Raw genomic sequence first — 27,356 nt, forward strand, 5'->3', positions numbered from 1 at the left:
GACCAACGGGTGGCAAATAGAGCTCGAAAACAGTCTCTCAAACTTCATCGTTTAAAGACACTTCCACCGTGGTCCTATTGCCAGCTCACTGACAATCGCCCCACTGTTTCCCCGTCGGTATCAGCAGCGTATCTGCCTGAAGGGTGCATATTATACACGGATGCATCACATTCTGCAGAGAGGGGAGTTACTGCTGTGTATAGTCTATCTCATCCGCATCTCAACTCTCGCGCGACGTATACTGCGGATACGTGCATTTCCCCTGGCATTGGAACTTCAAGCCATTTATAATGCCATTGCTTCCCTTCCGCTCGTTCCAACATTCAATACAGTTCATATTTACACCGACTCCCGCGCCGCCCTTAAACAGCTTGAGGCTGTTCGACGGACGTTCCAGATTTCACTATCAATTCATGTGCTCTGCGCAAAGTATTTATGTCCTGTGCGCATACACTGGATTCGCGGCCATGCCCAGGATCCACATAACATTCAAGCGGATGCTATGACTCATCTTCATACATTAGACGATCCGCCACCTTCCCTTCCCCCAGATCCGTTCCTGTCCATGTTTCCGATTCCGAAGTTCTGCGCCAGCGAACACACGCTCTAATTCCTCCGTGTTCGCACCCTCTCCCCCGTAGTATTACTCGGCAGGAGGAGGTATCCGTGCACCGGATTCGGGCAGGGTGGGCTCTGACACCACCTGTCCGTCATCGGTGGCGTGCCAAAGATCTTCCAGCACCTGACAGGTGCCCTCACTGTAGCGCTGCACCGGACATTTGTGATGTGCGGCACTTGTTGTGGACGTGCCCAGCGACGGCTGCTATCAGAAAACGGCTCCTCAGGGAGGTGGGCCTGCGGTGGAACCGCGAAAGTGACTACGTGAAGTGGACTATGGACAACCGTTTCATTAACAACCTCTGCGACTACCTCAGCGTAACGGTTCTTCACTCCTTCTTTTAACTTTAAATCCCGTGCATTCCTTCCCCCCCCCCCCCTTCCTTTTTTCAACTTATGCCTCATGGCACACTTCTCGAATAAAAAAAAAACGATCGCTGCCCAAGTTTTCCACCAGGTGCTGCCAGGGGGAGGCTCTATCGGCTAGCGAGCCTAATCAAATAGTGGTTGGTGTCCCTTATGGCAGAGTTGCCGAGGCGAGGGGCTGGTCTGTGTCACTCGAGAGGGGGGGGGACATGCGAGATGATGTTGCACGCGGAGTACGGTATAGTGCTGATTACTCTCTGCCCGTATATGACGTTGTCGGCGTAAGTAACATCAACAGATTGCATGACCAGGGCGTTCAAGCGACTAGTGTAATTTGTAACGCCAAGTTCTTCTGGACTAGAGTTTAGGGTACGGGGGAAGAGGAGGGATAAGTGGGAGGTATAGGCGAACGGCCCGTCGAATTGTGCGCCGTTGAGCTGGAATGGAGGGGGAACGTACGAAACGTAAGCGGCGAGGGAGCAGCTTGCATTAGTTTGCTAATATAGGATAATATCAAGAGGGGAATGCGTGCCACTAATAAAAATTCGTAGGGCATTGCGTTTTGTAGCGAATCCCCAACAATTCCGCTACCAGACCCCGTGGTGCGGAAGGGAATAGAAAGCTTGCTCCAGATGCTCGCAGGGCGAGTTGCCATCATCATTATGTCTGGCTGGCTTTTTAAGGGGGCTATCCTAGGGGCGCTTACGAGAAATACGGTGTAATTGCTCCAAGGACTCTACTTTTTGAGCCAACGGTTGCTGCATAAGGAACTGTGTTAGTGCTAAAGTATCAAGCTTGAGAGTGAAAGCTTTGGTGGCAGTGTTAGCATCACCTTGAGCTGGGCAGTTTGACGAATGTGTTCGAGAAATTACGGGTGTTGTGAACCATGTACAGGGGAAGCTGGGGGAGACGAGAGGGAAGAGGATTGAGAGGCAGGAAAAGAGGCCAGTATTGGAGCTTGAGGAGGAGTGGCTGATGAACATACCTGCGAAGGCTCCGGACACACAGTGTGTAAGCGCCACTGTGAGGTAAACTAGGGTGTACAGACCAAGCAATGTGGGTGGGATCAATATTGATCAGCACAGAGGATTAAAGGCTCTCCATAGCGTTTTCTGTCGACCATAGGGAGGCTTTACGGATTCGCGAGACAGCGAGCTTTTGGTCGCGGCAAGGGGACCTGCGCGGCTGAGTTCTCTTCGGCTATAGTTGTTTAGCAGGGCTGTGGTACTCAAGTAGAGTGAATCGCTTTCGGGGGGAGTGCACAGGCCGGGTGGACTGTTGAAGGTCGGGGCAGAAGTGTGTGAATCTTAAGAGTTGGCGTCGTATGTCCCAGCGGCTTCTTCTGCTAACATCTTAGTTGATCAGGAAATGCACCACAACCAATTAATTTATTTTGCTTTCGGCGCAGTATCATTTTGTTGCTTGCATGCCAGGCTAGAGAAAAAAAAAGAAGTACCTCCAAATATTGCTGGCATGTTTTCAATAGTGCCTACGTATTGACGTGCGCAAATTAATTGTTCAGTGTCATTTACTAATTACAGATACACGTATTTTCCACCATGCATGCTATCGGAGGTTGAGTGATTGCAATACCGCATTTCTCTACTGAACGACGCTGTGGTGGCTGATGGCGCCAGCAATGTTTTAACAGTACACATCCTCTATCCGCGGCTTCTTGTCAAACATCAGTTAACCTAAGACTAGCTTTAATGGCCCCCGACCCGGTTTGGACATTTCAGAGAAACAGGCTCAGAGCATAGATCGAGCCGTTATGAGTGTCTCTGCAAAATGTGGAAGTCAGTGAGCGCTCTCAAATGATTTGAAAATTAAAGCGCGTTCGCGTTCTTTCGACGAAGCTAATCTCCTCATCCGCTTCACTGGCGACAAACGCTTCACTTTGATTCATGGGTGAATGACGGATGACGTCTCGTCGTCTCGTCGTATAGTTCTCTCGCTCTCTTTCGTTGCACCGTTCGTTTCGGTAAAAAAAAAGCAACATACATTTTAGTTCGTTGCCTTGGTCCATTTATGTCTCCCCGTGGTATGGGCACTACGCCTTTCTCTGATCGTTCACCTCGTTCATTTCTTCCTATTTTAGAACCGCCGCGGTGGCTCAGTGGTTAGGGCGCTCGGCTACTGATCCGGAGTTACCGGGCTCGAACCCGACCGCGGCGGCTGCGTTTTTATGGAGGAAAAGCGCTAAGGCGCCCGTGTGCTGTGCGATGTCAGTGCACGTTAAGGATCCCCAGGTGGTCGAAATTATTCCGGAGCCCTCCACTACGACACCTCTTCTTGCTCTCTCCTTTCACTCCCTCCTTTATCCCTTCCCTTACGGCGCGGTTCAGGTGTCCAACGATATATGAGACAGATACTGCGCCATTTCCTTCCCCAAAAACCAATTATTATTATTATTTTACCGCGCACGCAGGCGGACTGTCTGGGCAGAACGCTGCTCGTGCGTTTCCGCGCATCTGCCGCGGTGACTCAGTGGTTAGGGCTCTCGGGTACTGATCCGGAGTTCCCGGGTTCGAACCCGACCGCGGCGGCCGAGTTTCGATGGAGGCGAAACGCTAAGGCGCCCGTGTGCTGTGCGATGTCAGTGCACGTTAAAGATCCCCAGGTGGTCGAAATTATTCCGGAGCCCCCCCACTACGGCACCTCTTTCTTCCTTCTTTCAGTCCCTCTTTTATCCCTTCCTTTACGGCGCGGTTCAGGTGTCCGCCGATATGTGAGACAGATACTGCGCCATTTCCTTTCCCCAAAAACTAATTTTCATTTTCATTTTTTGCACGCTTTAGCCCTCCAGTGTTGACAGTCGTGTTTCACGCAAACTGCGACGCCCCCTGAGGCACTGTCTCGAGACGACAGGCTCGCACAGGAAAGAGCTGGGAGGCGCCGCTGTAAACATGCCGCGAAGCAAAAAAAAACAAAAAAGAAAACTTGTCGACATAGGGCTATGATGTAGACATCTGGCGTGTTCCGCGTCTCCCGCTAAAAACTCGGGAGAAAAGGAATTTTCGCTGGTGAAGTCTAGTCGCCCGAATGAGTGAAATCGACTCTGAGAAGGCATGGCAGATTGAAGCGTGGCGGAATTGGTTGATTGCGGCGACTGTAACTCAGCTGCTAATGCATGATGGAAGGCAACAGTCACTGAAACGAAGGGGCATAGGGGATGATTCTTTTTGTTTTAATATATAATTCGTGGTGTTCACCAATGAGAGGTTAATATGGTAATTATTTTAAAGATAATTGATTAGATAGCAGGAGAAAAATGCGTTGGAGGACTCCTATGCTGCGCTTCTGTATTGACGTGGGGAACATGCGCTGCCAAGGTGGCACTGCAATTGTTCCATTCGGTGACTCAAAACTGCTTTTGTCAGCCGCTTGGGCTGCTGCAAACGCGAGAACACATTCTGCGTGATTAGATGCCCGCGTTTGGCTGACAGCATTCATTGCCTAACTTCTCTCGGCTTAGCCCAGACAGCTGACGCACGGCACGTGCGCCTTCGACAGAGCGCGGAGGCTCACGCCAATAAGCGCCTGAAGGTGGCGCGGAAAAGTGCTAATAGTACTACCCAAAACTGCTTGCTCTTCTCGCTAGGCAGTGGGGAACTTGCGCTGAAGTTTGCGGTGCCGATTGCAGCGCCATAACAGACTGCCTAGCGAGAAGAGCAAGCAGTTTTGGGTAGTACTATTAGCACTTTTCCGCGCCACCTTCAGGCGCTTATTGGCGTGAGCCTCCGCGCTCTGTCGAAGGCGCACGTGCCGAGCGTCAGTTATCTGGGCTAAGCCGAGAGAAGTTAGGCAATGAATGCTGTCAGCCAAACGCGGGCATCTAATCACGCAGAATGTGTTCTCGCGTTTCCAGCAGCCCAAGCGGCTGACAAAAGCAGTTTTGAGTCACCGAATGGAACAATTGCAGTGCCACCTTTGCAGCGCAGGTATGCCGTTTCGTGCGTCATCTGGTGCTGATGCGACTACAATGATTTCATTAGCTCATCGCCTGCTTCCATTTTTTCGAGTCTGTAGTCAAAGGAATGGCGTCGCAGTGACTGAGCACTTTTATTTTTTACAAGATTTTTTATTAGGACGATGAGATAGACAAATACTTAGCATCCACAACATTGGATTTCCATTCTGAGCACTTTGACACCTTTGAGCGCATTTTTCTTCTTTTTTTCAATTGTTTCAATTAAGTACCTGATAAATTGCGCATCCTAAATTTTCTTAATTAGCGTCATCAAGCACTGGCTTTTCATTGTGAGCATTTTGACACTTTGAACCTCCTTTTTCCAATTTTTAATTTCTTTAATCAAATATTTACAATGATTTCATTAACTCGTCATCGCCTATCACACACCAATCAGTCATCAATCACTAGAGCCACAAAATACCATGATAGGATTTTTTTAAGCAGCCCCCGATTGCTTCCGACACGCGGTGGCGACTACTACTACGGCGATGGTTTTTCGAGTGAACGAGCTGTATACGCTATCGCGTAAAAACCACATGCCGCCCATGGGATCCGAAGCCATGACCTCCGAATTACGCGTTTGGTGGGTGCTCTATCAACTGCGCTACAGCGACAGCGGTCCAATCTTCTGCTTTCGGGGGTATTTGTGTGTAGTGTAACCGAACCTTGAGAGTCCTCACCAGCGCCACCCTCGTCCACAGCGGCGACGTAGTACGTCCTATATTACCGCGAGTATGACGTGAACGTCATCTAACGGTGAGGGCGGAAACTGTGCGAGAGCCCCTCTTATGCTACCTATGGCATCAAGGACTGCCAGAGCCGAGACCCTCGTTAAGCTATTAGCAGACAAGGTAAAGGAAATTAAGGGCTCGTTTTTGACAAACTTATGAAGGGAGCCAACAGTCGCCGAAACCAAGGTGCATAGGGGAATGTGTAATTGTTTTTATGTGTTGCGCTTATCAGTGGGATAATAATACTTAGATTATTCTATCGCTTAAAGAAAATTACTTAAAAGCAGCAGAAGAAACAACCATGCCGCCGGTGGGATCCGAACGCACGACCTCCGAATGTCGCGTCCGGTGCTCTCCCAACTGAGCTATGGCGACGGCTGTACAATCTGCTGCTCCCGTGGATATTTATGTTTATTGGGTGTGAGCGAACCTTGAGAGTGTTCACCAGCGCCACCCTCGTCCACAGCGGCGGACGTAGTACGTCCTGTATTACCGCGAGTGCCACGTATAAACGTGATCGAACGGTGACGGCGGAAGCTGTGTGAGAACCCTCTAATGCTACTATTGACGTCAGGACTGCCAGCATCGACGCCGTCTTTAGCTATGACTATTTGGAAAAATTTGTGAGCGCGAGTTCCAGAGACAATGCCTGACGACTGCCTGAAAATAACAAATTTTCGACTAGATGATGGTCGGAGGTCTGTAACTGACTCCTTTCGCTGTTAAGCCTAACGTGGCGCCTAGTTGGTGCAAGGCAGCAGTAATGAATAAATTCTGTCCAGATCTCTTTTTTTTTATGAGACGCCAGTCAAAATGTGATGCACGGGAACAGTACGTCTTCACGGTACACGATCCCCCCCCCCCCCCCCCCCCACAATTCTGAGCAAGAAGTATGCTTTTTGTAGGTCTTTCTAAGTAAACCAGTGTAAAGGCATAAACAAAGGATTGTTGTTTGCGAACTGCGTGTTCCATTTCACACTGCATGCTTGCGCTCGTAATCTCTGTTGTTCCCACGTCGTCCGCTAAGGTGTTGCGCGCTATCAGCGTTGTAAATCTCGTTCGGTCCTGCCGCATTTTTTATCAATAAGCAGGGCTTTACATCGTGCGTGCTCTGAAAAATAAGTGCGGCATTCCTTTCGAAACATCGCCTCACCTGCCTACCCGCCTGACAAGCCGTTTTCCCCGTGCCTACAATCTCACATAAGAGGCTCGACAAAATAGCAACGATTTCGCCTCGCTGTTTTTGAACTGCTGGTTTCCTGCGCGCAGCTTTGCTTTCTTTTCACCTCGTTTTTGAAAAACAAAAGAAAACACATAAAAGGTCTCGAGAAGTTGCGACGCATTAACCTCGGTGAGCGCGGCCTAATGCGACGCGGTTACCTTGAATGTCCCGGCTTCTGCTAATCAGCCCAGCCCCACAGTACGCGCATGCTCTAGAAAGAGGTACGCGGCCGGACGACTGCTTATCGTCTGCGGCGATCTGTCGTCTGCTTGCTGGCCGGCAGGCGCCTTCCGCCTGCTTAAGAATGCGCAGATTCTGAGCGTTGTTCTTTGTTCGCGGCGTATTATCTTCGTTTGTGGAGGCGAGAAACTTGAAACTCTCAGCACGCTGTCTTCTAGAATAAGCGGTGAGGGAAGGATTAAATAACTGGGTCGTTTAAAACTGCGCTTTGAGTTATGAAGGACGTGAGGTTTGGAGTCGTTTGATTGGGAGACAACGCACTGTGTAGGGTCCCTATACATAACAGTACACTTCCTATACACTTCGTTATTAATCGTTTCAAACATAAAAACAAAGCTGATTATTACTTTCTTTTTACAGCAAAGCTTTTTTCAGCTTTGGTTTAGGTATCTGTATCATTACCTTACGATTTATAGTTACATATGGTGAACTGATTTAACTAAATAAATTAAGTGGTCACCACCTGTCAACCGTGGCAGGTGTCAAAATGGAGAGGGAGAAATCTTTATCTCCCAGTTTGAGGTGGTTAGACGTAAGTTGGAGAGGGAAGAGAGAGAAGGGAGGGAGGTGGGATTAACCTAAACGGCTAAACTAAACTTATAACAGCTTTCGTTGATTAGTGCGCTAAGCCGGTAAGCTACATTTTTTTATACTCCTATGCTGAAGGTTAAGAATACTAACTGTCAGGAAATAAATCAAAACGATTCGTGTTCTCGCCAGCTAAGCACCGATGCAGAGTGCCCAGTGTCAGCTACGCAGTAGCGATTGAGGGCATCAATGCTACCGCGCCTAGAGCGACGTCCTATGCCATAGAGAAACAAACGGGTTCATTGTTTTCTTACTGTCCGCAAGTAAATTAACGTTCTTCGAGAGGAAGTGAATGCTCTACTTCCTGTTTTTCCCCCTATAGATTGTTCTGAGCACCAGAGTGGACCCAGTTTTGTTGAGATGAAATGGATATGAGTTTGGAGCTGCCTATAGGAGAGGGATGAAGCGGAAGTGTTGGCTGGAAGCTTTATCTGTCCGCAAGACTTGATCTTGAAAAAAGTGAATTGCTGCCTATATCACGAAAACGATATGAAGTCCGCCCACTACACATTGCATTGTTTGAAACTGGGAAGGGCTGTTCGGAGCGAATTCGGAGATGGGGCGTCGGCGTTGGTTGGCGCACGATTTGACGTCGTGTTATGCGCGTGGGCCACAAAGTTATAATGGCCAGACGAAGGGACTAATTACAGACCGGAAATGAGCATTCGACGTGTGTGAGGCACCCCTGCACGCATGCGCAGAATGTGCCAGGCATCTAGGTTTAATATTCTAACTCTAGTGCTTAAGACGTGAGCGTGATTCCGTTTACAACTGCTTTCACGTCCCTGCGAACCGCGGTGAAAGCCATTATGGGTAACGCATCTTGACAGTCAGCCGTTACTCTGCAGACAAGTTAATCTAATCTGGTAACAACGATTTCTGAAGATCACGCGATTTGAACAGACACCCTGCGATGGCCGTTACAGGCGGAATTTGTGCAATGCTTTTGAAATCAAGGAGCTAAGAAGTCCGAAAATGCTCTAAACAGATTTCGATGCTTGTTGAAGAAGGGAACTGTGGCTGAGAGCGGCTTTCGCGTTCGGCCTGCTGCTGCCATGGTCGCGGGCTTGACCCTGCTGCGACGGTCGCAAATTAATGGAAGCAAAATGTAAAAACGCCCATGTACTGTGCGATGTCAGTGCACGTTAGAGAACTCCAGGTGGTCGAAATTATTCAGCTGCCATCGACTACAGCTTCCACGTAGCTCATGTGTTGCTTCGGGATATTAAACCAGATACCATACCAAGACTCCAATACCTAAACACATCGCTCAGGCAATACTATAGTCACACCGCTGCCTAAGAATATGCAACCTGCTCACCACGAGGAGAGAAGGAAAGGTAGGGCAAACGCTCTACGCAGAATGTACAGCCAACATGAACAAGCGGTGTATATATGTAGATGCCGCAGAATACCCACAGAAACAAGCTTTCGCACTAGCGGCGATGGACACGCAAGACAGACTGATAGTCTCCGGCACTACTAAAACGGGATCCTCAGACACGACAGAAAAGGCGGCTATCTACCTTGCCACCATTAACACCAACGCTAATACTATACTAGTTAAACAACATTAAATTCACCATACACAATTTTGCGAGGGGCAGAATTTCTCGGGCAGTAATGGACATATTGGGTCAAGCAAAAAACTTAAACAGAATTATTGAGTTGATATGGGTCATGGCTTACTCGGGGAATCCTTGTAGCGAAGTGGCACATATCAAAGCTTGAGTACTCGCCAGCTGAGCAGAGTTTCTCAAAGAACGGCCTAGCATCATATCACGACATTGAAAACCATTTTAAACTATAAAGGAGGATCTGCCCCCCATCGAGACAAAACCTGAGATAAGGAGCAGGAGACCACCTGTAGGCTACTCCAGGTGCGATTCATAATGACTCCTTCACCACCATCATCACCCTGACTACGCCCACTGCAGGGCAAAGTCCTCTTCCATGTCCCTCCAATTAATCCTGTTCTTTGCCACCTGCGCCCACCCTATGCCTGCAAACTTCCTAATCTCATCCGCCCACACAACCTTCTGCCGCCCCCTGCTACGCTTGCCTTCTCTTGGAATCGAGTCCGTTACCCGAGGATTGAAAAAAAAAAAAAAACTTGTGCAAGATGCGCGAATTGGAACGCCATTGTAGGCGGTAGCATGTAGCTCAGACGCGTAAACTTTATTTTATGACTAATTAGTTGTGTGTTGAACATGTAATTGGAGTAATTTGACTGTAAAAATCGCGCTGTTTATTCAAAACGCGAGCACACTCGATTTCACGGGATCGATTCGGAACGCGAGATAAGTTTTCGCAATAAAACTCTCGCAACAAAAATTCAGCCTTTTAATGCTTGTGTTCAAGCTCTTCAACTTTCTGATTAATAATTTACGCGTATCTCGATTTAGTAATACCAAACTTGATTAATAATTTCGTCTAATTTTATCAGTTGTCATGTTATAAAAATATTTTGTTTGTTCTAGTACTCCTTTGTAACCCTTGCAATCTGTGCTGTTTTATTTGTAACCCCCTTAGCTCACGTCACCTTGGAAGTCCTATATGACGCTTTGGCCTGACGGAACAAAGCTGGGAGAGTTTTATGAGCAACTTTTGAAGGAGGCAGTTTGGAAGGGGAGGCAGTAGTATTTGCACAGTAGCTTTATCGAACTCCTATTGTCAGAAAAAAAAAAGCTACGAGTGACATGCTTTCCCATGAAAAATTTCTCCTTTGGGGAGAAGTCGCTTCTTCCCTCGTCCCGTTAAATCTACCCTGGTGACGTCATCATCATCAGCAGCCTGACCACACCCCCTGCACGGCATATGCCTCTCTCATATCTCTGCAATCAACCCGGTCCTGTGTAAGGTGCGGCCACCTTATCCTCGCAAACTTCCTAATCTCATCCGTCAGCCTTGCTTTTTGCCGCCCCCTGCTATGCTTGCCTTCTCTTGGAATCTAGTCCGTTACCCTTAACGACCATCGGTTATCTTGCCTTCGCATTGCATGACCTGCCCATGCCAAGATTTGGGCTAGGCTCGCGTTTGTCCCCTGACCCACTGTGCTCTCTTACTGTTTCGTAACGTGGTACACAGTAAATGTGTTGTCGATGAAACTAATATATCATGCTAAGAGATCGCATAGTGATTGCTGTGGCAGGCATTGGGCTAAACTTGCCACCCTGTTAGACAACTTTCCGGTTCCTTAACCCTTTTTTTAATGTGCCTGTAGTCAAAACAGCGTGCAAAAGTTATGAACCTCCCGAGTTTCATCGATAGTGGTCCCTACATTGCAAGCATGTAAAGAACTTGCGGATTTACTGCTAATGTAATAATTGGGGCTCAACTAAAATTATCAAATTATTAAAACTTTTGAGCGTCTGAGAATGATATATATAACTGCTTGCATATATCCGTGAATACGTTTTAATTTCGTAGCAAAACTAAAAATTATCCCGTTACATGCCATGACGTAGTAGTAAGTACTTTTTGAAAATATTAGTAGGTCGCTTTATGCTTACGGTTAGTTTTCGGACGTCATAATCCTGCAGCAAGTCTGCCTCCCTGGCAGCTGACACTTTGACTTTGCTTTAATAAATACGTTAGGAAATGCCAATTCTACAGTACTGTGAGGAATTCACGTACTTCTACTAGCAGAAACGGAAACTGTTCACGTTTATACAGTCTGTACCTTACGTGCCGCGGCGAGGATTGATGATGCGTTACAAAAACTTCTTTCCACAGTCTATAGACTGTCCATAGATTTGTGCCCATAAAGTCTATAGACTCTCAATAGACAAACCCTAGAGAACAGTCTATAGGCAATACAAATCCTATAGACAATCTATAGATTTATGGCCATACACTTTTGGTAGACAGTTATCTATAGACAGTTTATAGACAATGAATAAACAAAAAGAAGTATCTATATGAAGGAAATAGAGTCTATAACAAGTCTCTTGACTGCTTATAGACGATCTTTGTAAGGTATATGTTGATGATGTCCTCAGGCTTAATGTATTCTTGACCAACGAGTGTTAATCTTTTTTCTTTGCATCTCGTGACAGCACTAAGCGTGTTATTTACGAGTAACCTTTTTCCCACGCTCACAGCGACAAATGCGGCTGAGAAACGAATCGAAGCCAATTGGTTACGGGCTGCGCAGAGCGCCTCGAACTGTGCAACGTGCAGACCGCGGTTTCACGTGGGCGGTGATCGCCCAATTCCATGCGCGCCGCGCTATTTTACAGGGCGTGCTTCGCGCAGCGGTTATCGCGACGTCGGCGCTCGGAAATGGGCGACACGAATGCATTAGCGTTGCGCTTGCGTCCCTGGTTCTGTGTAAGCGCCGGCGTTCCAAGGTAGGCGGCGATATACAGCTTGTTTCTTCGGCCATATCACGTGTTCTGAATTCCCGTCTTGTTTTTTTTTATACGCAGCTGGCCAGCGGGGTCTCTGTTGTGACCCAGTAAGGAAAGAGTACAGTCTGCGATAGACTGCGTGCTGCTTTCTTACGCCTCCGCCCAACTCTTCCGCGCTCTTTCCTTTGTAGTCGTCAAGTGTTGCTTATTTAATACCCCATTCTCCTGATGAAAAAAAAATTGAGAATGAGAAAAGGAAATGACGGAGTAACTGCCTCACATATCTCGGCGGACTCCCGAACCGCGCCGTAAGGGAAGGGATAAAGGCGGGAGTGAAAGAAAAAAGCAAATAAGAGCTGCCATAGTAGAGATCTCCGGATTCATTTCGACGACTAGCTATTGGATCTTTCGTTTTCGTACATTACGATTCAGCGTTACAGGGACATTGCCCGATGGGCACTGGAACTCCCTTGGTCATCCTGCGGACGTCCTCAATGTCCGATGGACGTCCAAGGGAGTTTTAATATTCATTGGGTGCGGACAAATTGAAATACGCCTACATCGATGGAAGACCATATTTTATTGACAATAAGACTAATCTCAGTGAAAACGAAGATTTTATAAATTAAAAAGGAAAATATGAAATACTGGCATCGACATCAAGACGAAAAATACAACAGAGCTTGTCCCAAAAAAACGACAAAATTTTGTGAAGTCCTGTCGTTACGACAGATTTTTCTGAAGTATTGCGAAGTTGTCTGTTGTCGCGACTGAACTGGCTCTTTCGTACGACAGTGGACTGCACACTACGACAGCATCTTCTGTCGTCACTGCCCTGCAAAATTTCTGACCCCAGTTTCCAAAATACCACAGGAAAACCTTCTGTGGCGAAAGAAAATTTTCTGTTGTGTTTTTCGATAGGGCACCACCGGAAATTTTCTCAACCAAACCGCGATGACGTCGAGAAAGTGTTTGCCTGCAAATCAGTGAGGTTGCGCTATACCGGCATCCGCTTGCAGTCGGCGATTTTGAGACGTCGGGAATTTGAAGCCAGTGGTGGGAAAAAATAGAGAGCTTTAGAATAGAGGGACCCTATCGGTTAGGGATTAACAGGCCCCATTCCGCATGCGCAGAGCAATAACGACCCTCGTGTTGTTGTTCTGCGTATGTGCACAGGCGCCCTGCCACTCATCTATCCCCCCCCCCCTCCCCACCTATAGAGCCCGTTATTCTAAAACTCGACAATGTTCCCGTTCAAAGTCCAATTTTCTCAACAATAAATGTGCCTTTTGTTGTCGAACAAATACTGGCATACCCTGAAAGAACCATAATAATAATAATTGGTTTTTTGGGGGGAAAGGAAATGGCGCAGTATCTGTCTCATATATCGTTGGACACCTGAACCGCGCCGTAAGGGAAGGGATGAAGGAGGGAGTGAAAGAAGAAAGAGAAATAGGTGCCGTAGTGGAGGGCTCCGACGTAATTTCGACCACCTGGGGATCTTTAACGTGCACTGACATCGCACAGCACACCGGCGCCTCAGCGTTTTTCCTCCATAAAAGCGCAGCCGCCGCGGTCGGGTTCGAACCCGTGAACTCCGGATCAGTAGTCGAGCGCCCTAACCACTGAGCCACCGCGGCGGGGCAAAGAACCATAAAATCGATTTCTTTGCGGCGGGTGCGTTTTTATGGAGGAAAAACGCCAAGGCGCCCGTGTGCTGTGCGATGTCAGTGCACGTTAGAGATCCCCACGTGGTCGAAATTATTCCGGAGCCCTCCACTACGGCACCTCTCTCTTCCTTTCTTCTTTCACTCCCTCCTTTACCCTTCCCTTACGGCGCGGTTCAGGTGTCCAACGATATATGAGACAGATACTGCGCCATTTCCTTTCCCTCCAAAACCAGTTATTTTTTCACTAAGAACAAAACTGTATGGATTTGTCGTCTGCGTCCCTTTAACTATCTAGGTGGCACAATGAAAAATGTTCAGTGAATGGTGTTGTGTTTCCACTGCATTGTGGCCTCATACTCAGTCTGCATTTAGTACGCCAGTGTTCTGATGGCGCCTACATGCCCATTTCAGGCATCGAAAATAAAAGCACAAGATTGATTGTTCACACGTCATCTGGCATTCAGGCAGCCTTCTCATTTGTGTCCTCAAGCGCACGTGCAACCCGATGGAACCACAAATTAAACATTTTTTCCCTCAAACCACATATAGACTGCTTTAAATTTTCTTTCTTCCCGCTAACTGTTGAAATTTTGAATCCGTTGGATGGCTCACTTCGCTCATTGCCAATTGAAGAGTTCGTTGATGAGCTGCCTAACAATTTACCCTGTTGATTTTCTTTTAATGCTGCTATGTTATCTATTTCTATGCTACCCATGCTATTTGTTTTTACTAATGTATGTACCCACTCCTGCTATGTCTCCCCTCCGAAACAGCAGTATGTGAAAATAAATAAAAATAAATAAACAGATGCTCGGGTGATCTTCCCGCTCGTCCTCGTCGATTACGGCTACAAATTACAAATTATGATACGCTTCAGCCAATTAATAAAATTACAGAACATTCTACATAACTGTAGTCTTTTTTTTTAGAGTTGCCATATACGGCAAGAAGCCCCTATGATTTGTAATCAAACACAAAAACCTTTTTTTTTTGTGCTTGGCAGCGGCAAAAGGAAAACCCAACGAAGGCCTTTTGACACAAGTCCAAAGCGGTCGCGCAGTGGAAAGACAAGGACGTCTAGGACCCGCGGCCACCTCGGAGAAATCTCGGATTCCAGTAAGTCGCCATGCGTCCAATTAACTAGTGTTCCTGGCCGAAGTCCACCCAGTGGGATGGACTAAGGGTCTGAATCAAATGGACTCTCTCAAATAAACAGGAATGAAATGGACAGAGAATCGAAATGGAATCAAATGGGCAAGAAGAAGAGCTTTCGGCCTTTGTCAACGAGGCGCCCGTTGCAGCACACAACTAATTTCCTGACCTTCTCCCGATTTCACGTATCTTGTCCCGACCCATGCAGTTCAATAAAGATTGTCCACTTCAGTGGACCGCATACTGTCAACACCTATGAAGTGTGTGTTTATAAATGTTGATGTTTGCTGCGATAACCATATACGTCGTGATTACTTCGTCGCGGCATTGATCACGAGCCAATGAGCACGCGACGAACTAATGTCCTTTCTAATTGCGAACCTGTTTCCAATATACTCATGATATCATGTTCCACGAGACTACGGGGTAACGGGTCCTTTACACTTGGCAGGGCATTTGACACGCGCGACATGTGTGTCGGCAAAACATGCGCAGCCTTGGTCAAAAGTCTTCAGGCCGCAGCGTCTGCTTTTGAGCCGTGTAGTGGGACAATACGCTACCCCTGGAAGTCCGAAGGCCCGGATGAGAGAAACAAATAATTATCCTCCCCCTCCAGAGAGCTGGATGGAGCTTTGGGGAAGGGGGTGGGTGGAAAATTGGCCTCTGCATAACTGAGTACGGTTGGTACTCTGTGGCCCTACTAAGTTGAAGCTGTATTCGAATGCGTCAGAGGAAATGGAAACCGAAATAGGGGTTACGTGGTGTGCGTGTGTGCGTGAAAAAAGAGGAGGAAAGTGAAGGGTCTTTCGACTGGCACCAAATGGGAGTGACGGAGACTCGCTTGACGTCGACTTGCGTGACGTCGCAGACGTCATTGGCAAAACGGTGGCTCCCGTATACTGAGATTTCAGTCTACGTCAAGGAACCCCAGGTTGTCAATGTCGACCCGGAGTTTTTCACTCCAAATTTCCCGAGCCCTTCACTACGGCGTTCCTCATAGCCTGCGTCGCTCTGGGACGTTAAACCCCCACAAACCATAGCTCACAGTGGTGCCACTGGCGCGCAAAATTCATTAATACATACAGCAACTTCGTAACGCTTGTCGAATCCTCTTACTAAGCACCACAACATAGACCTCATATCAGCATTTCGCCCGCAAACCTGTCGAGACTTGTCTCACAATGCATACGTATGCTTCCTTAGAGAAGCAAAACACAGTTGAAACGGCTCGGCTGTAAAAGTGTTCGCCGCTGTCACTATCTATAGGGTCCAGAAAATCACGCAGCGATAGCCATAAAAGTTTAAGCTTAAAAACGTATACTGGCGTCGTTAATGAAGTGGTTTACAGCTCGCCTTACCACTGAAACCTAATCCTCTCGACTAACACTGGCTCTCCGCTGGCCTGGATACGTTGCAGGTTCTTAATCTCCTGTCGGCGTTCACGAATATGTGGGATCCGCGCATGTGGGTCAGTGTCAGGCTTTCCCAGGACAGCGAGAAACCGCAGTGGAACCATTCTATCGGCGAACGCCCGCAAAGCTGCCTCCGGCGTGCAGTGCGTCCATTTCTCTCTCTCTCTCTCCGCGCTGTTTCCGCTGCGTTATCGCTGCCGTGTTTTTCCGCCGTATAGCGAAGTAGAGGAACAGCTCACCACGCCCCGAATACGGAATGTGATTTGGTTCGGCCTGCGCGAAACGATGAAAGAAGATAGCGAGTAATCTCCGGTGGCAAGTCGAATACTTTACCGGAGCAACTGGGAAGCGGTGTCAGTAACAAGAAGCAATCACTAGGTTGCTAGATCACTCACCTAAAGATCAATACCAAAAGGGTCGTCGTTGCCTCTTCCTGAAAGTTTGAGAGCTGTGTTCTAATGATGATGATGATGGATTTTTATGACACAAGGGCATCTGTGGCCAAAGAGCGCCATGACACAGAATGCTTTAGTGTACTCAAAGTGGGGTCAACGACCCATTTCCCAAGCATTTCACCCTAAATAAACCGAGCACCAGGCCAGGGGAAAGCTTCTACCCATTGTATCACCGGTGGGCACCCGGCGAAACTGGGGATCGTACCCCGCACCTCCCGCATACGAGGCGGATGCTCAAGCGACTAGGCCACCGCTGCGGTGACAGCTGTGTTCTGGAGTAACGACGTAGAGGACAGAACTGAAAAAAAGGAAGTAAAAATGGTGCTTTTTTCCCTTACCCTTCGATTCAGACTCATGGCGTCAAGGCCGAAAGAGATTCCGTGATCACTGTTTGGATGTGAATGGCGATGTAACCTAGACTCTGAGATCTGGGCAAAAAAAGGCTATTGGCGTCACCGCAGACTGCTTGAGGAAATGGCCGTTGGTGGTGACATCTGTATTTAGTTTTTTGTATTATTTCTGGCTTAAAAAAGCTTCATTTTCAGTGACAGTGGACTCTGTCATTAGACAATAGTAATGTAGTAATGCAGGCCAACTTCAATCCGTCCTCAGCATTCCTCTAAGGATCCTTACCCCTTGACGGAGAAAAGAAGCGGTAAAAAGCGCCTCATGAAAAGGTCATCTTGTCCGGACAGATAACCCTGTCCTCCCTTGTGGATATGCTGTGGTGCAGTCAGCGACTTTGTGGGTGTGTTGGCTTTTGGCCCGTTACTGTACACACTGTACACGTAGGTGTGTTGGGGAATTGGGCAACTTAAAGAACCCCAGATGGCCAAGTTACACCCCATGCCTTCTACTATAGAGTACTTCGTAGCCTTCGTACGAAATAAATATCCATCAGAGGTCCATTAGTTGTCCATGAGAATGGTGAAAAGTACGGGAAAGGCTTACTTTCATCGCAGTTTCATGTGTATCATGCATTACACTGCGGTCACTGAAAACCTGTAGGAAGTTTCCTCACGCAGATATTGCCGTGAAGTGTAAACGCCACCACCTCGTAATGGATGACAGTCCACCTCAGTCCTCAAGACACAGTCGCCTGGTAGAGAGTCCAGTATAAATAAAGAGAAACAGCTAGGGGTCTAGCAGACAACAACAGGCGCGCAAGCTCCATCGAAATACACGCCATCGGGCAAAGGTAAGAGCAAGAGCAGTTGGCAAAATTAGAGGTCTACGCACCGGAGGGACGAACTACGAGAACATTTGGGTTAGTTATTATTCTGAGGATATGATTAGAAAGGAGCAGCTGAACATAAATGATAACGGGTTGTGCCGCCGCGGCGGCTCAGTGGTTACGGTGCTCTGCTGCAGACTCGAAAGACGTACGCGAGTTAGATCCCAGCCACAGCGGTCGCACATCTGTGGAGAATAAATGCTAGAGGCCCGTGTGCTGTGTGGCGTCAGTGCACGTTAAAGTACCCCAGGTGGTCGAAATTATTCCGGAGCCCTCCTCTACGGCGTCCTTCATAGCCTGAGTCGTTTTGGGACGTTAAACCCCATAAACCATACGAACTAAAACGTTGCTTGATGCTGCAGTGGCTATGATTTGAATCTTAAAGGAGACGACTGGGGTAGGAGTGTTTAATGATATCCACTTAAGGAACTCCGAATTGAAATCAGGGCACCACCTGCCTTCAGTGTCTGGGTAGGTACTAAACAGATTAAGGCGCCATCCATAAGTCGGGTAGCGAGCAGTGACCGGCAACCTCTAACTTACTTTCTCCACCACATCCATGTTTTCAGCGGTGCTGAGCAGTTCATCTGAAAGCCACAAGAGGCGCGACAGTCGGATAGCCTCGACAGCTACGGACCAATCAGGGTGCTGCATCCGGGTATATGGACCCCATATAGAGTCTCTTGGTTGGATAACATGGTTATGCGATGACGGTGCATTTTAAGAACGATCTGACTTCCCAGCGCAGCGACCTCGTTTCTTCGTCGTCGTCATCTTACATTGTCGACGCCCTGGCTACGTGCGCGTGTCGTTGCCTACGTCGGTTTCACGCAAACGGGCAGCGGAAACGGGCGGAGGGAATACGCTGCCTGCCCGGTCCCACCACTGTCCCGCGGGGCAGTGTGATATAACGAAGGTTCCGGCCGACCTTGCTCCAGGCGGCGCGGCCCAAAGAATGAAGGGAGCGGTCGCACTTTGGGAAGGCCGGCCTTCCGTGGCCGCCGCGGCTATCCGATTAGCATTGCCCTTTCCCTCCTCTCTTTTCACGGTCTCTGCCAGCGGGGCTGGCACGCTTATTCCTGCGAAAGAGGAAGAATGCGCTGCTGTTCTAAACTATATACTCTCGAAGCGGAAGAAAAGCGCGCGTGGCGCGTCAGACGGCGCGACCTTTCCATTTCCCCCTCTCCGCATTTTTTGTTTTAGTTCCGCGTGCACTGCAAGGTGATATCTGACAGGCAAAGGTGATAAAAGAATGAAGAATTCTGGTTGGGATCTCAAGTAAATTTTTTTTAAAGGATTATATATGAGTATGCCGGTGAAAATAAAGAAAACAAAAGGAAGGTAAGGAAAACAAAAAACGCGTAGAGACCGTCAACAACAAAACCACTGCCAGTTCAAAGGTCAATGTTTTTCTTTTTGTCATCAAATTTATTTTGCCCTGTCTTTTTTTTCCCTGTAACCAATGAGACGAGGGATTTCAGAGTTATTTTTGGCATAATAATAATAAGAATTGGTTTTTGGGAAAGGAAATGGCGCAGTTTCTGTCTCATATATCGTTGGACACCTGAACCGCGCCGTACGGGAAGGGATAAAAGAGGGACTGAGAGAAGAAAGGAAGAAAGAGGTGCCGTAGTGGAGGGCTCCGGAATAATTTCGACCACGTAGGGATATTTAACGTGCACTGACATCGCACAGCATACGGGAGCCTCAGCGTTTTGCCTCCGTCGAAACGCAGCCGGGTACTCCGGATCAGTAGTCGAGCGCCCTAACCACTGAGCCACCGCGGCGGGTTATTTTTGGCATCAAATGCCAGTTTCTATGAGGTGCAAATAAACATCCACCTGAGTAGATATTGGGGCTATTTGATGTCGGTTCATTCTAAGAAACAGCGTGAAGGACGGAACACGAAAGAGACGACAGAGCTCGCTAGGTCGAGCGCTCGTCCTGCTGTCTCCTTGTTCCGTCCTTTGCGCTGTTTCACTACGTACAGGGCTTTCCATGGCCTGAACGGATGGGTCTCCACAGCTAAGCATCACCTATACCTTCGCCACACTCAGAGCAGTTGAGATGTGAAGCGGCCTTGAATAAATCTAGGACAGGCTTAGCGAAAGAAACAAGAACTGCTCTAAAGACATGGCCATTGTCCTCTGAGTCATACATTGTTTCATGAACTTAATCTAAGCCAAGCGGCTTTCTTGTAGCCACGAATAGCCAGGAAATGCAAGCATTGTAGGTGTGAAGAGGAGAGGCAACATTATTGAGCTAACAAAGCTGCGCCTCCACATGCGTCCGTGTCTTCGCTCTGTTTCAAGAGTGACCAACCAGCAACTCTCCCAGGACATTCTCCGAAATGCGAAATCTCCGTTCAGTTTTCTCTCACCAGCGGCCCTATCCGTGAAACGCAGGAGCTTCGAGCACTTGGTCTCTTCAATACTAATCAGCATCGCAAGGCAGACACAACCCTTGCCAAATTCCGCAATGTCGGCGACCAGGTGGGCCGAATGGTTCGCCGCGTTTCCCACAAGCGAGGAGGGTTGCAAAGTAATGATGCGGTGCGGCTCGCCCATGCCTTCGTAACTAGTCGAGTACTGTACTAGACTCCATAACTCCGCTTACGGAAACATGACGAAGATTGCTTGGAGGTTGTACTCCGCAAAATTTTCAAGAGAGCCCTCGGCCTCCCCGATCTCCACTTCCAACGCGCGACTACTCGCGTGGGGGGTGGTGAACACCTATCGGGAAATTAGCGAGGCGCATCTTGTTAACCAATACATTCATCTCGCCCAGACCGTGTCCGGTCGCCGCCTCTTGGACCGGTTACATATCAAACATGACCACCATACGATGGAACGGGTTCGAATGCCCGAACTGTGGAGACGCGCTCTCTACGTTCGATCCCTTCCGACTAAAATCAACAAGGAGGACCATAATGGCCGGCGCGCGGGCGGATGTCCTGCACAGTCACTATGGCTGAAAGAAACACGTCTTCTACGTCGACATTGCAGACCCTACCACTCTATGGGGGAATGGTAAACGGCTGCAGTCATGCACGAGGGAAGACAGGTGGACGGCCTCTCGTTCAGGGCGCCCAGCTCAACTCATGCGGAGGAGGTAGCGATCGCCCTCGCAGCCCTCCATCCCGACTCTAAATTCATCCTCACAGACCCTCGCGGAGTGTGTCGTAACTTTGAGTTCGGTTGGATCACTCCACTTGCTCACCAAATTCTTCGCCACAGTACTCGCGACTGCGATCCAACTCATCGCTCAATCATATCGGTCCCCGGCCACCAAGGCATGTCCGGTAACGAAGCCGCCCATGAGGCAGCCCGCGCACTCACTTACCGGGCACCAGGCGTTCCTTTGGAGGACCTTAACCCAGATCACAGCCCTCTTTTTTCTTATAAAGGTATTACTGAGCACTATCCTGCCGAACACCGGCGCTGCCAGGTTCCTATGAAGGGATTAAGTAAAGCTGGCGAACGAACTCTCCATAGGCTCTTTACAAACACCCTGCTGTGCCCTGCGGTTCTCAAGCACTTTGACTCTTCCTTTGACGGCCGCTGCTCATTCTGCGGGCAGGTGGCCGACACTTTTCACATGGTTTGGGCATGCAGGCAAAATCCTTCTCTTCCCCCTTCACCCCTTCCCTTACCCGAGAACACTGGGAGGCGGCTCTGCTCGGCTGCCAGGAACTATCGATCCAACAGGCCCTGGTTCGGCGGACCCGCGCAACGGAAAGGACCAACGGGATCCCGGAATGAGGGACTCCGCCTTGTATTGTCAGGGGCGAGACCCACTAGGGGCCTCTCCCCGAGCACCTCTCTGTATATATAGGTAAATAAATGCTTTTCACCACCACTACCACCACCCAGGCCTCTTGCTGTCATGTGTTCAAGATAGAAAATGTACCATGGAGGTTACGGTTTGCGTGCGGATGTAGATTGTTTTGCAACTTCATAGTCGCGCTACAAATGTAGAAACGACTAGGACGAAAGAACTAGAGTTGATGATATGAATGCTTGAAGTATGGCTCTTTTTCAATTATTTAATTGGTTTTTGGGGAAAGGAAATGGCGCAGTATCTGTCTCACATGTCAGCGGACACCGGAACCGCGTTGTACGGGAAGGGATAAAAGAGGGACTGAGAGAAGAAAGGAAGAAAGAGGTGCCGTAGTGTAGGGCTCCGTAATAATTTCTACCACTTGGGGATCTTTAACGTGCACCGACATCGCACGGCACACGGTCGCCTTTGCATTTCACCTCCATGCTGCGTTTCTGCTACAACGTTGTGAATGCCAACGCATGCAGCGCACATTTGTCACTACTGCCACGCAGGTTAAAGCGCGCCTTTCCTTTGCTTTCGAAGAAAATTGAAGATTGGTTTTGAGAATTGGTTTTGAGGAAAGGAAATGGCGCAGTAACTGTCTCATATATATCGGTGGACAGCCGAACCGCGCCGTAAGGAAGGGATAAACCTGGTTGGCCTGAAGGTCTTTCAAGGTTATTCTTTGGCCTACGCGACGACTGCTTTCCCAAGCGTAGTGAAACTTTTCGCTTCGAAAACAACCATAGCAGGGACGACAGACCGCTTTGCGGGTATACATGGCCACGCTATACCATACCTCGTGGGGCTGCCAACGCAACACGGCAGTCCGTAACCTAAAAAAAACATATCGCAGGAGCATAAGGAAGAGGTTTCTCCAGCTCAGATCTGGAAGACCTGCGACGCCTGGTGGACCGGGCGAGAGCTGCTGCAGTGTCTGCGTAGGGGCCCTTGAGCTAGGGGCTCGACACAAACGCCAGAGAATGCTTTGCTCGACTGAGCGTTCGGTTTTCATTAATTCATTCATATAGCTGCCTGCTTTAAGTGACCTAGCCAATGTTTGTGGCTTCCACCGCTGCACCCTCCGTCCTTGCCTTTTTGGCGCTGGTTGACTGTCTCACCAAGCTAGAAGCAACCACACTGCTCCGCTATCTGCTCAGGCGCCTTGTGGCATTAATAGGAACAGTTAAATAGTGATCGAATTCGGTAATGAGGGAGTGGACGAAATTCTGGCTTTTTTTTCATTGGTTGTTACTTAAGCGATCTCAGTTCTGGCGGATGCGGGCACAATTGAGATCATCTCGCTACTCCTCGATTAAACCCATGAGCTGAATGTGTAGGTCACAATATCCAGCTAAGATACCCCTAACAGCTTACCATGTTTCTTTTGGGCACATAGGCGTTGAGGAATTATTGCACTGCATTGTTCATGGATGACTTGCCAGCTGACGTAGGCATCTCGTCGGACTGCTTCAAATGACAGGTTTGTTTCTGAAGCTTTTTATCGCTCTTCTGCTAAGTGCACGAAGGGTTTGCGAAAAGAGTTAGTACCCATAATGATATGCGGTTACATGGAGTACGTTTCTGGAAGAGTTTCTTTGCACTCCATTCCGACCCAGCCAGCGCCGCTAAGCCTAGCGGCCGGCCTATCGCGTTTTGTTCTGTAGACAACTCGGCCATTCTCGTTCTTTCATACGTCACGGATGACGTCAACGCGCTATTCTTGAATGTTGAAAACCATGCGCCACATGGTGGTAGCCAATGGAACTAGAAGCGCTTGTGGAGAATTTCTGGTAATGACGTGAAAACAGTCGGCTCGTGCAGAAGGCATCTTCAGGCCATCCATTCTAAACAGGAATACGCGTATATTGGAGCAAAAAGGGAGTAAGTTCTCCTCTAGCTGCACTCCCTTTTATATAATCGAGTGCGATAGAGTACAGCTAGAGGACAGCTTAAGCCCCTTTTACTTACGCCTTTCTGTTTAGGGAGTAGTGATTCAACACATTCCGGAGATCGCCCTGCCTGGTGAATCGAGCCCATCACCACTGCCAGATCTACTACTACGCGCAAGGTGATTGCCACAATTCAAACTGCATTAATATTGATCGGGCATGGCGTTGCCGTTCAATTCGGCCTTGGTATACTGTTAGTGTTGACAATCCTGGCTAACTCGGTTAGAAAGGCGACAACCCAGGGCTCGCTTTGGCGCTATGTCCGTCCTTGAAAAACGCAGACTTTCCCTTCATCTATGAAGACCTGAGGGAGTTTCATGGCTTATTGTTTTCAGCCAATGAATGCTGGTAAGGAATACGTCATTTGTAGCTAGTTCATTGCTTGCAGGAGTTTAAAAACTGCTTCTATTTCATTTCAAGCCTCACGGTCGGCTTTTCAACGCCTCCCTCCAATTAACCCACAGGGGAACGAACTGCTCGCCGCACCCGAACAATGGAACAATGCTACGGATGGCAAACACTTAGTGCCATCTACAAGGGCGGATTCCCGTTGCCGGGCCGCGGTGGGCCAAGGTCCGCCGTGATCACGACTCCAGGCGTCGTCGTTTCAGCCATCAATTCACAGACCCTGCATTCAGGCTTGTTGACCGCCGGTGCACACTCTCGGGCGTCAAACGAACGAGCCGTTGTTTCCCCCGGTCACCTCGAGCCACGTCCGGCGGGTGTTCGCGCGGCGATCACAAAACAGCGTTCGGGCGTCAGTCATAGCCCGCGGAGATTGGGGCACGCCCAAGGTTTCGCCGCGTTATTTGGCCTGCGCCCGCGCAAACTATGGACCCTCAAGCGGCCGCTCGTTCCTTCGCCGTCTGTGCGTTTGTCAGAAAGAATGCCTCGGAGCCCTGTTCCTTACCACCACTGCCACCAGCCCTTTCTTCCTCCGACAGGCAACAGCTGGACGCAAATCTCGCGTGGGGCCAAAAATTCTTCGTTCTCGCCCTATCTGCGCCGAGGGCGAGCAGCTGACACAAAGGCATAATGCTGTTGACCAATTAGCCGGCCATACTAAAAAAATAGAAGGGCGAAGTAAAAAAAATAGGCTGCAGTTTTGCGCGCGCAGAAAACAAGCGACCTGTCATTGGGATTGAAAGCTTGATGGCTGACCGATACCACGCCACGAGACCCACACCCCGCCTCGCCCATTATTTTCGAGCTTTTTTATTTCTTTTTTTCTGTTATTTGTTCGATCACCCCCGTTCTGCTCGCGATTGGGCAGAAATATGGGCCCCTATATAAGAAGGCGCCCGCGCCGACAGGGAGTCACAGTTTCCCTTTGTTTCCACCTCGAGACAAGAAAACCTCCAGTTCCACCATGAACGCTCTCGTAAGTGCGGTTTCAGTGCCTCCCGTCGGTCGTAGGGCTAGCCTTTCCTACAAGCCAAGCAGAAGCAGGAATACCGCCTTATAGCTAAGAAACCCTACATCCGAGCTACGATAACGGTCGTTAGGCCGAGCTCGCAACCTAGAAGATAATCAAATGGCTTATCCCTCCTTATCCACCTGGTTACACTCAGGTGGCAACTTAGGACCTCACTCAGAATTGTGTCTCCCAAAGGATACAACGCAGCTGTAAATTTGGTCAGTTGCTTAGGCAACGATATCTCAGACACTCTCGACTCTGTTAAGAAGGTGTTTAACATTATTTCCTTAGTCTTGCCGACCAGCTTGTCACATTTGCACTTCTGCTTCCTTTCCAGTTCGCCGTTGCCCTTCTGGGCTTTGTTGCCGCCGCTAACGCTGGCTTCCTCGGTTTCGGCTACGGCCATGGCTACGGCCACGGTGGCTACGGTGGATACGGCGGCTACGGCCACGGCTACGGCCACGGCTATGGCCACGGCTACGCTGTCGCTCCCGCCGTCGTGAAGGTCGCCAACTACAAGACCTCTTCCTATGGCAGCCACATCAACCACGGCGTGACCCTCTCTGCCCGCGGATACGGTCACGGCTACGGCCACGGCGGCTACGGTCACGGTTACGGCCACGGTTACGGCCACGTCGTTGCCGCCGCTCCCGTCGTCGTCGCCTACGGCCATGGTGGTTACGGCCACGGTGGTTACGGCCATGGCTATGGTCATGGTTACGGCTACCATTAAGCGTGCACTGTGAGCCCCTGTGTTCCCGCCTCAAGACAACGGTGCATCAGTAAGTCTTCAACTGTTTGTGTTTTCTGCTTCCACTGATATCAAAGGTAGTTGAAAGCGCCCTGTCAGAATGCCAAGTATGAGTTCCATAAGCAGGCATTAAGTTTGGACGACAAGCCTATGTCGTTGAGTAATAGATTACTTAATACCACCGTAAAGTTGCTAGCGCCCTGTAGGTGCAGCAACATCGTACCTTGCAGTAAACCGAACAGTAAACATAGGACATCATTGTTTTCTGAGAGGCGGTGATTTGATTCTGCATTATCGTAAGCATTGTCCGCTATGCGTGTAGTAAGTAGATTTCAACACGGGGGGATTTTTAAAGGGTTGGTGACAATAGGATGGTCCGCTACTGCGAAACTGCTCAGGATCTCTTTTTGAGGAATCAGACACGAAATTGCCATCAGGGCTACTGTTGCGTTCTGAAAAGAAAAGTAATCGCCTCAATTTGCAGACTATCGCTGGAAAGAAACATGTTCCCGTGAAGCACGGCAGAAAGTCACTGGCCTCGAAAAGCAGAAGACGAGAGCAAGTATTTTGAGAAGAAAGGTTCAAAAGACAAACGTAAAAGAAAAGGCGGGAAAGTGTACAAGCCCCATTCCGCACGTCTTTGTAGACGTGCACGTACCTTACAAAGAGAAAGAGAGAGAATTGGAGTTAAGTGCAGCTGGAAGATGATGAGGGACAAGGAATGGAGAAGGGAAGCACGTGGGAACAAACTATCTGTCCTGGCAGCTCTTGAAATAGGGTTTATGGTGACCTCTAGTGGCAGGGTAGCGCTGTGTTATGCTTCAGTGGCTGGCAGCCACAGTAGAGAGCGCTGACAACTGAGCGCCTCGGTCGCGGACAGTGCAGGGGGAAGCAGTCTTCATGAAGTGTTCTCCTTTACCACGCAGGTTCGGACTGTTTCCCCAGCCAGGACTGGTCACTTCGCGGGGCCTAGCGGACGTTCGACTAAACCAGGACGACGCCAGACTGCACGAAATGTCTCGAGTGCGCGGAAGCGCAGCTTGTACAGACTGTAGGAGAGAGCGTTGGTTTTTTCTACAACTGGAGTGATTAGGCTGCACTGGTTCTTCAGCGCTGTTCGGCCTTCTGAAACTGAGAAAGACTGGACTGACGGAAGAATAAAGAAAAAAAGATATTTATTTGCAATTCTGAACTGACTTGCTTGCTTCATTCGCATTGTCTCAATAGTAATAGGCATGGTAAGTGAGAAAGGGTCCTAGTGGACAAAAAAAAAAGGATTTTCAGTGGAAGGAGATTATCGTTTAGGTATGCGTTTTAGAAGAAATGCTTTAATTATTAACAAGACAATATAGCTTGTGGGTGGAGTTTGGCGCGCAGATAAGACACAACGTGGGCTGAGCG

The 27,356-nt window shown here is 48.8% G+C and overlaps 1 protein-coding gene across 2 annotated transcripts in view; it reads left to right on the plus strand.

Annotated features, from left to right (window-relative positions):
* The window catches only part of CSN1b (COP9 signalosome subunit 1b), a 66,030-nt gene extending 38,890 nt beyond the window's left edge, over nt 1–27,140 (plus strand). The window contains exons 14-15 of one of the 2 annotated variants that reach the window (XM_077634534.1): nt 25,542–25,986; nt 26,882–27,140. In XM_077634534.1, coding sequence (XP_077490660.1) covers nt 25,542–25,937 — 396 coding nt within the window. In that variant the 3' untranslated portion in view covers nt 25,938–25,986; nt 26,882–27,140. Of the gene's footprint in view, nt 1–14,763; nt 15,207–25,541; nt 25,987–26,881 lie in introns of those variants that run through there. The other variant, XM_077634531.1, reaches the window with a different exon arrangement.
* The last annotated feature ends 216 nt before the right edge of the window (nt 27,141–27,356 follow it).

The sequence above is a fragment of the Amblyomma americanum genome, chromosome 8 (assembly GCF_052857255.1).
Source record: "Amblyomma americanum isolate KBUSLIRL-KWMA chromosome 8, ASM5285725v1, whole genome shotgun sequence".
In the NCBI taxonomy this organism is placed as follows: domain Eukaryota; kingdom Metazoa; phylum Arthropoda; class Arachnida; order Ixodida; family Ixodidae; genus Amblyomma; species Amblyomma americanum.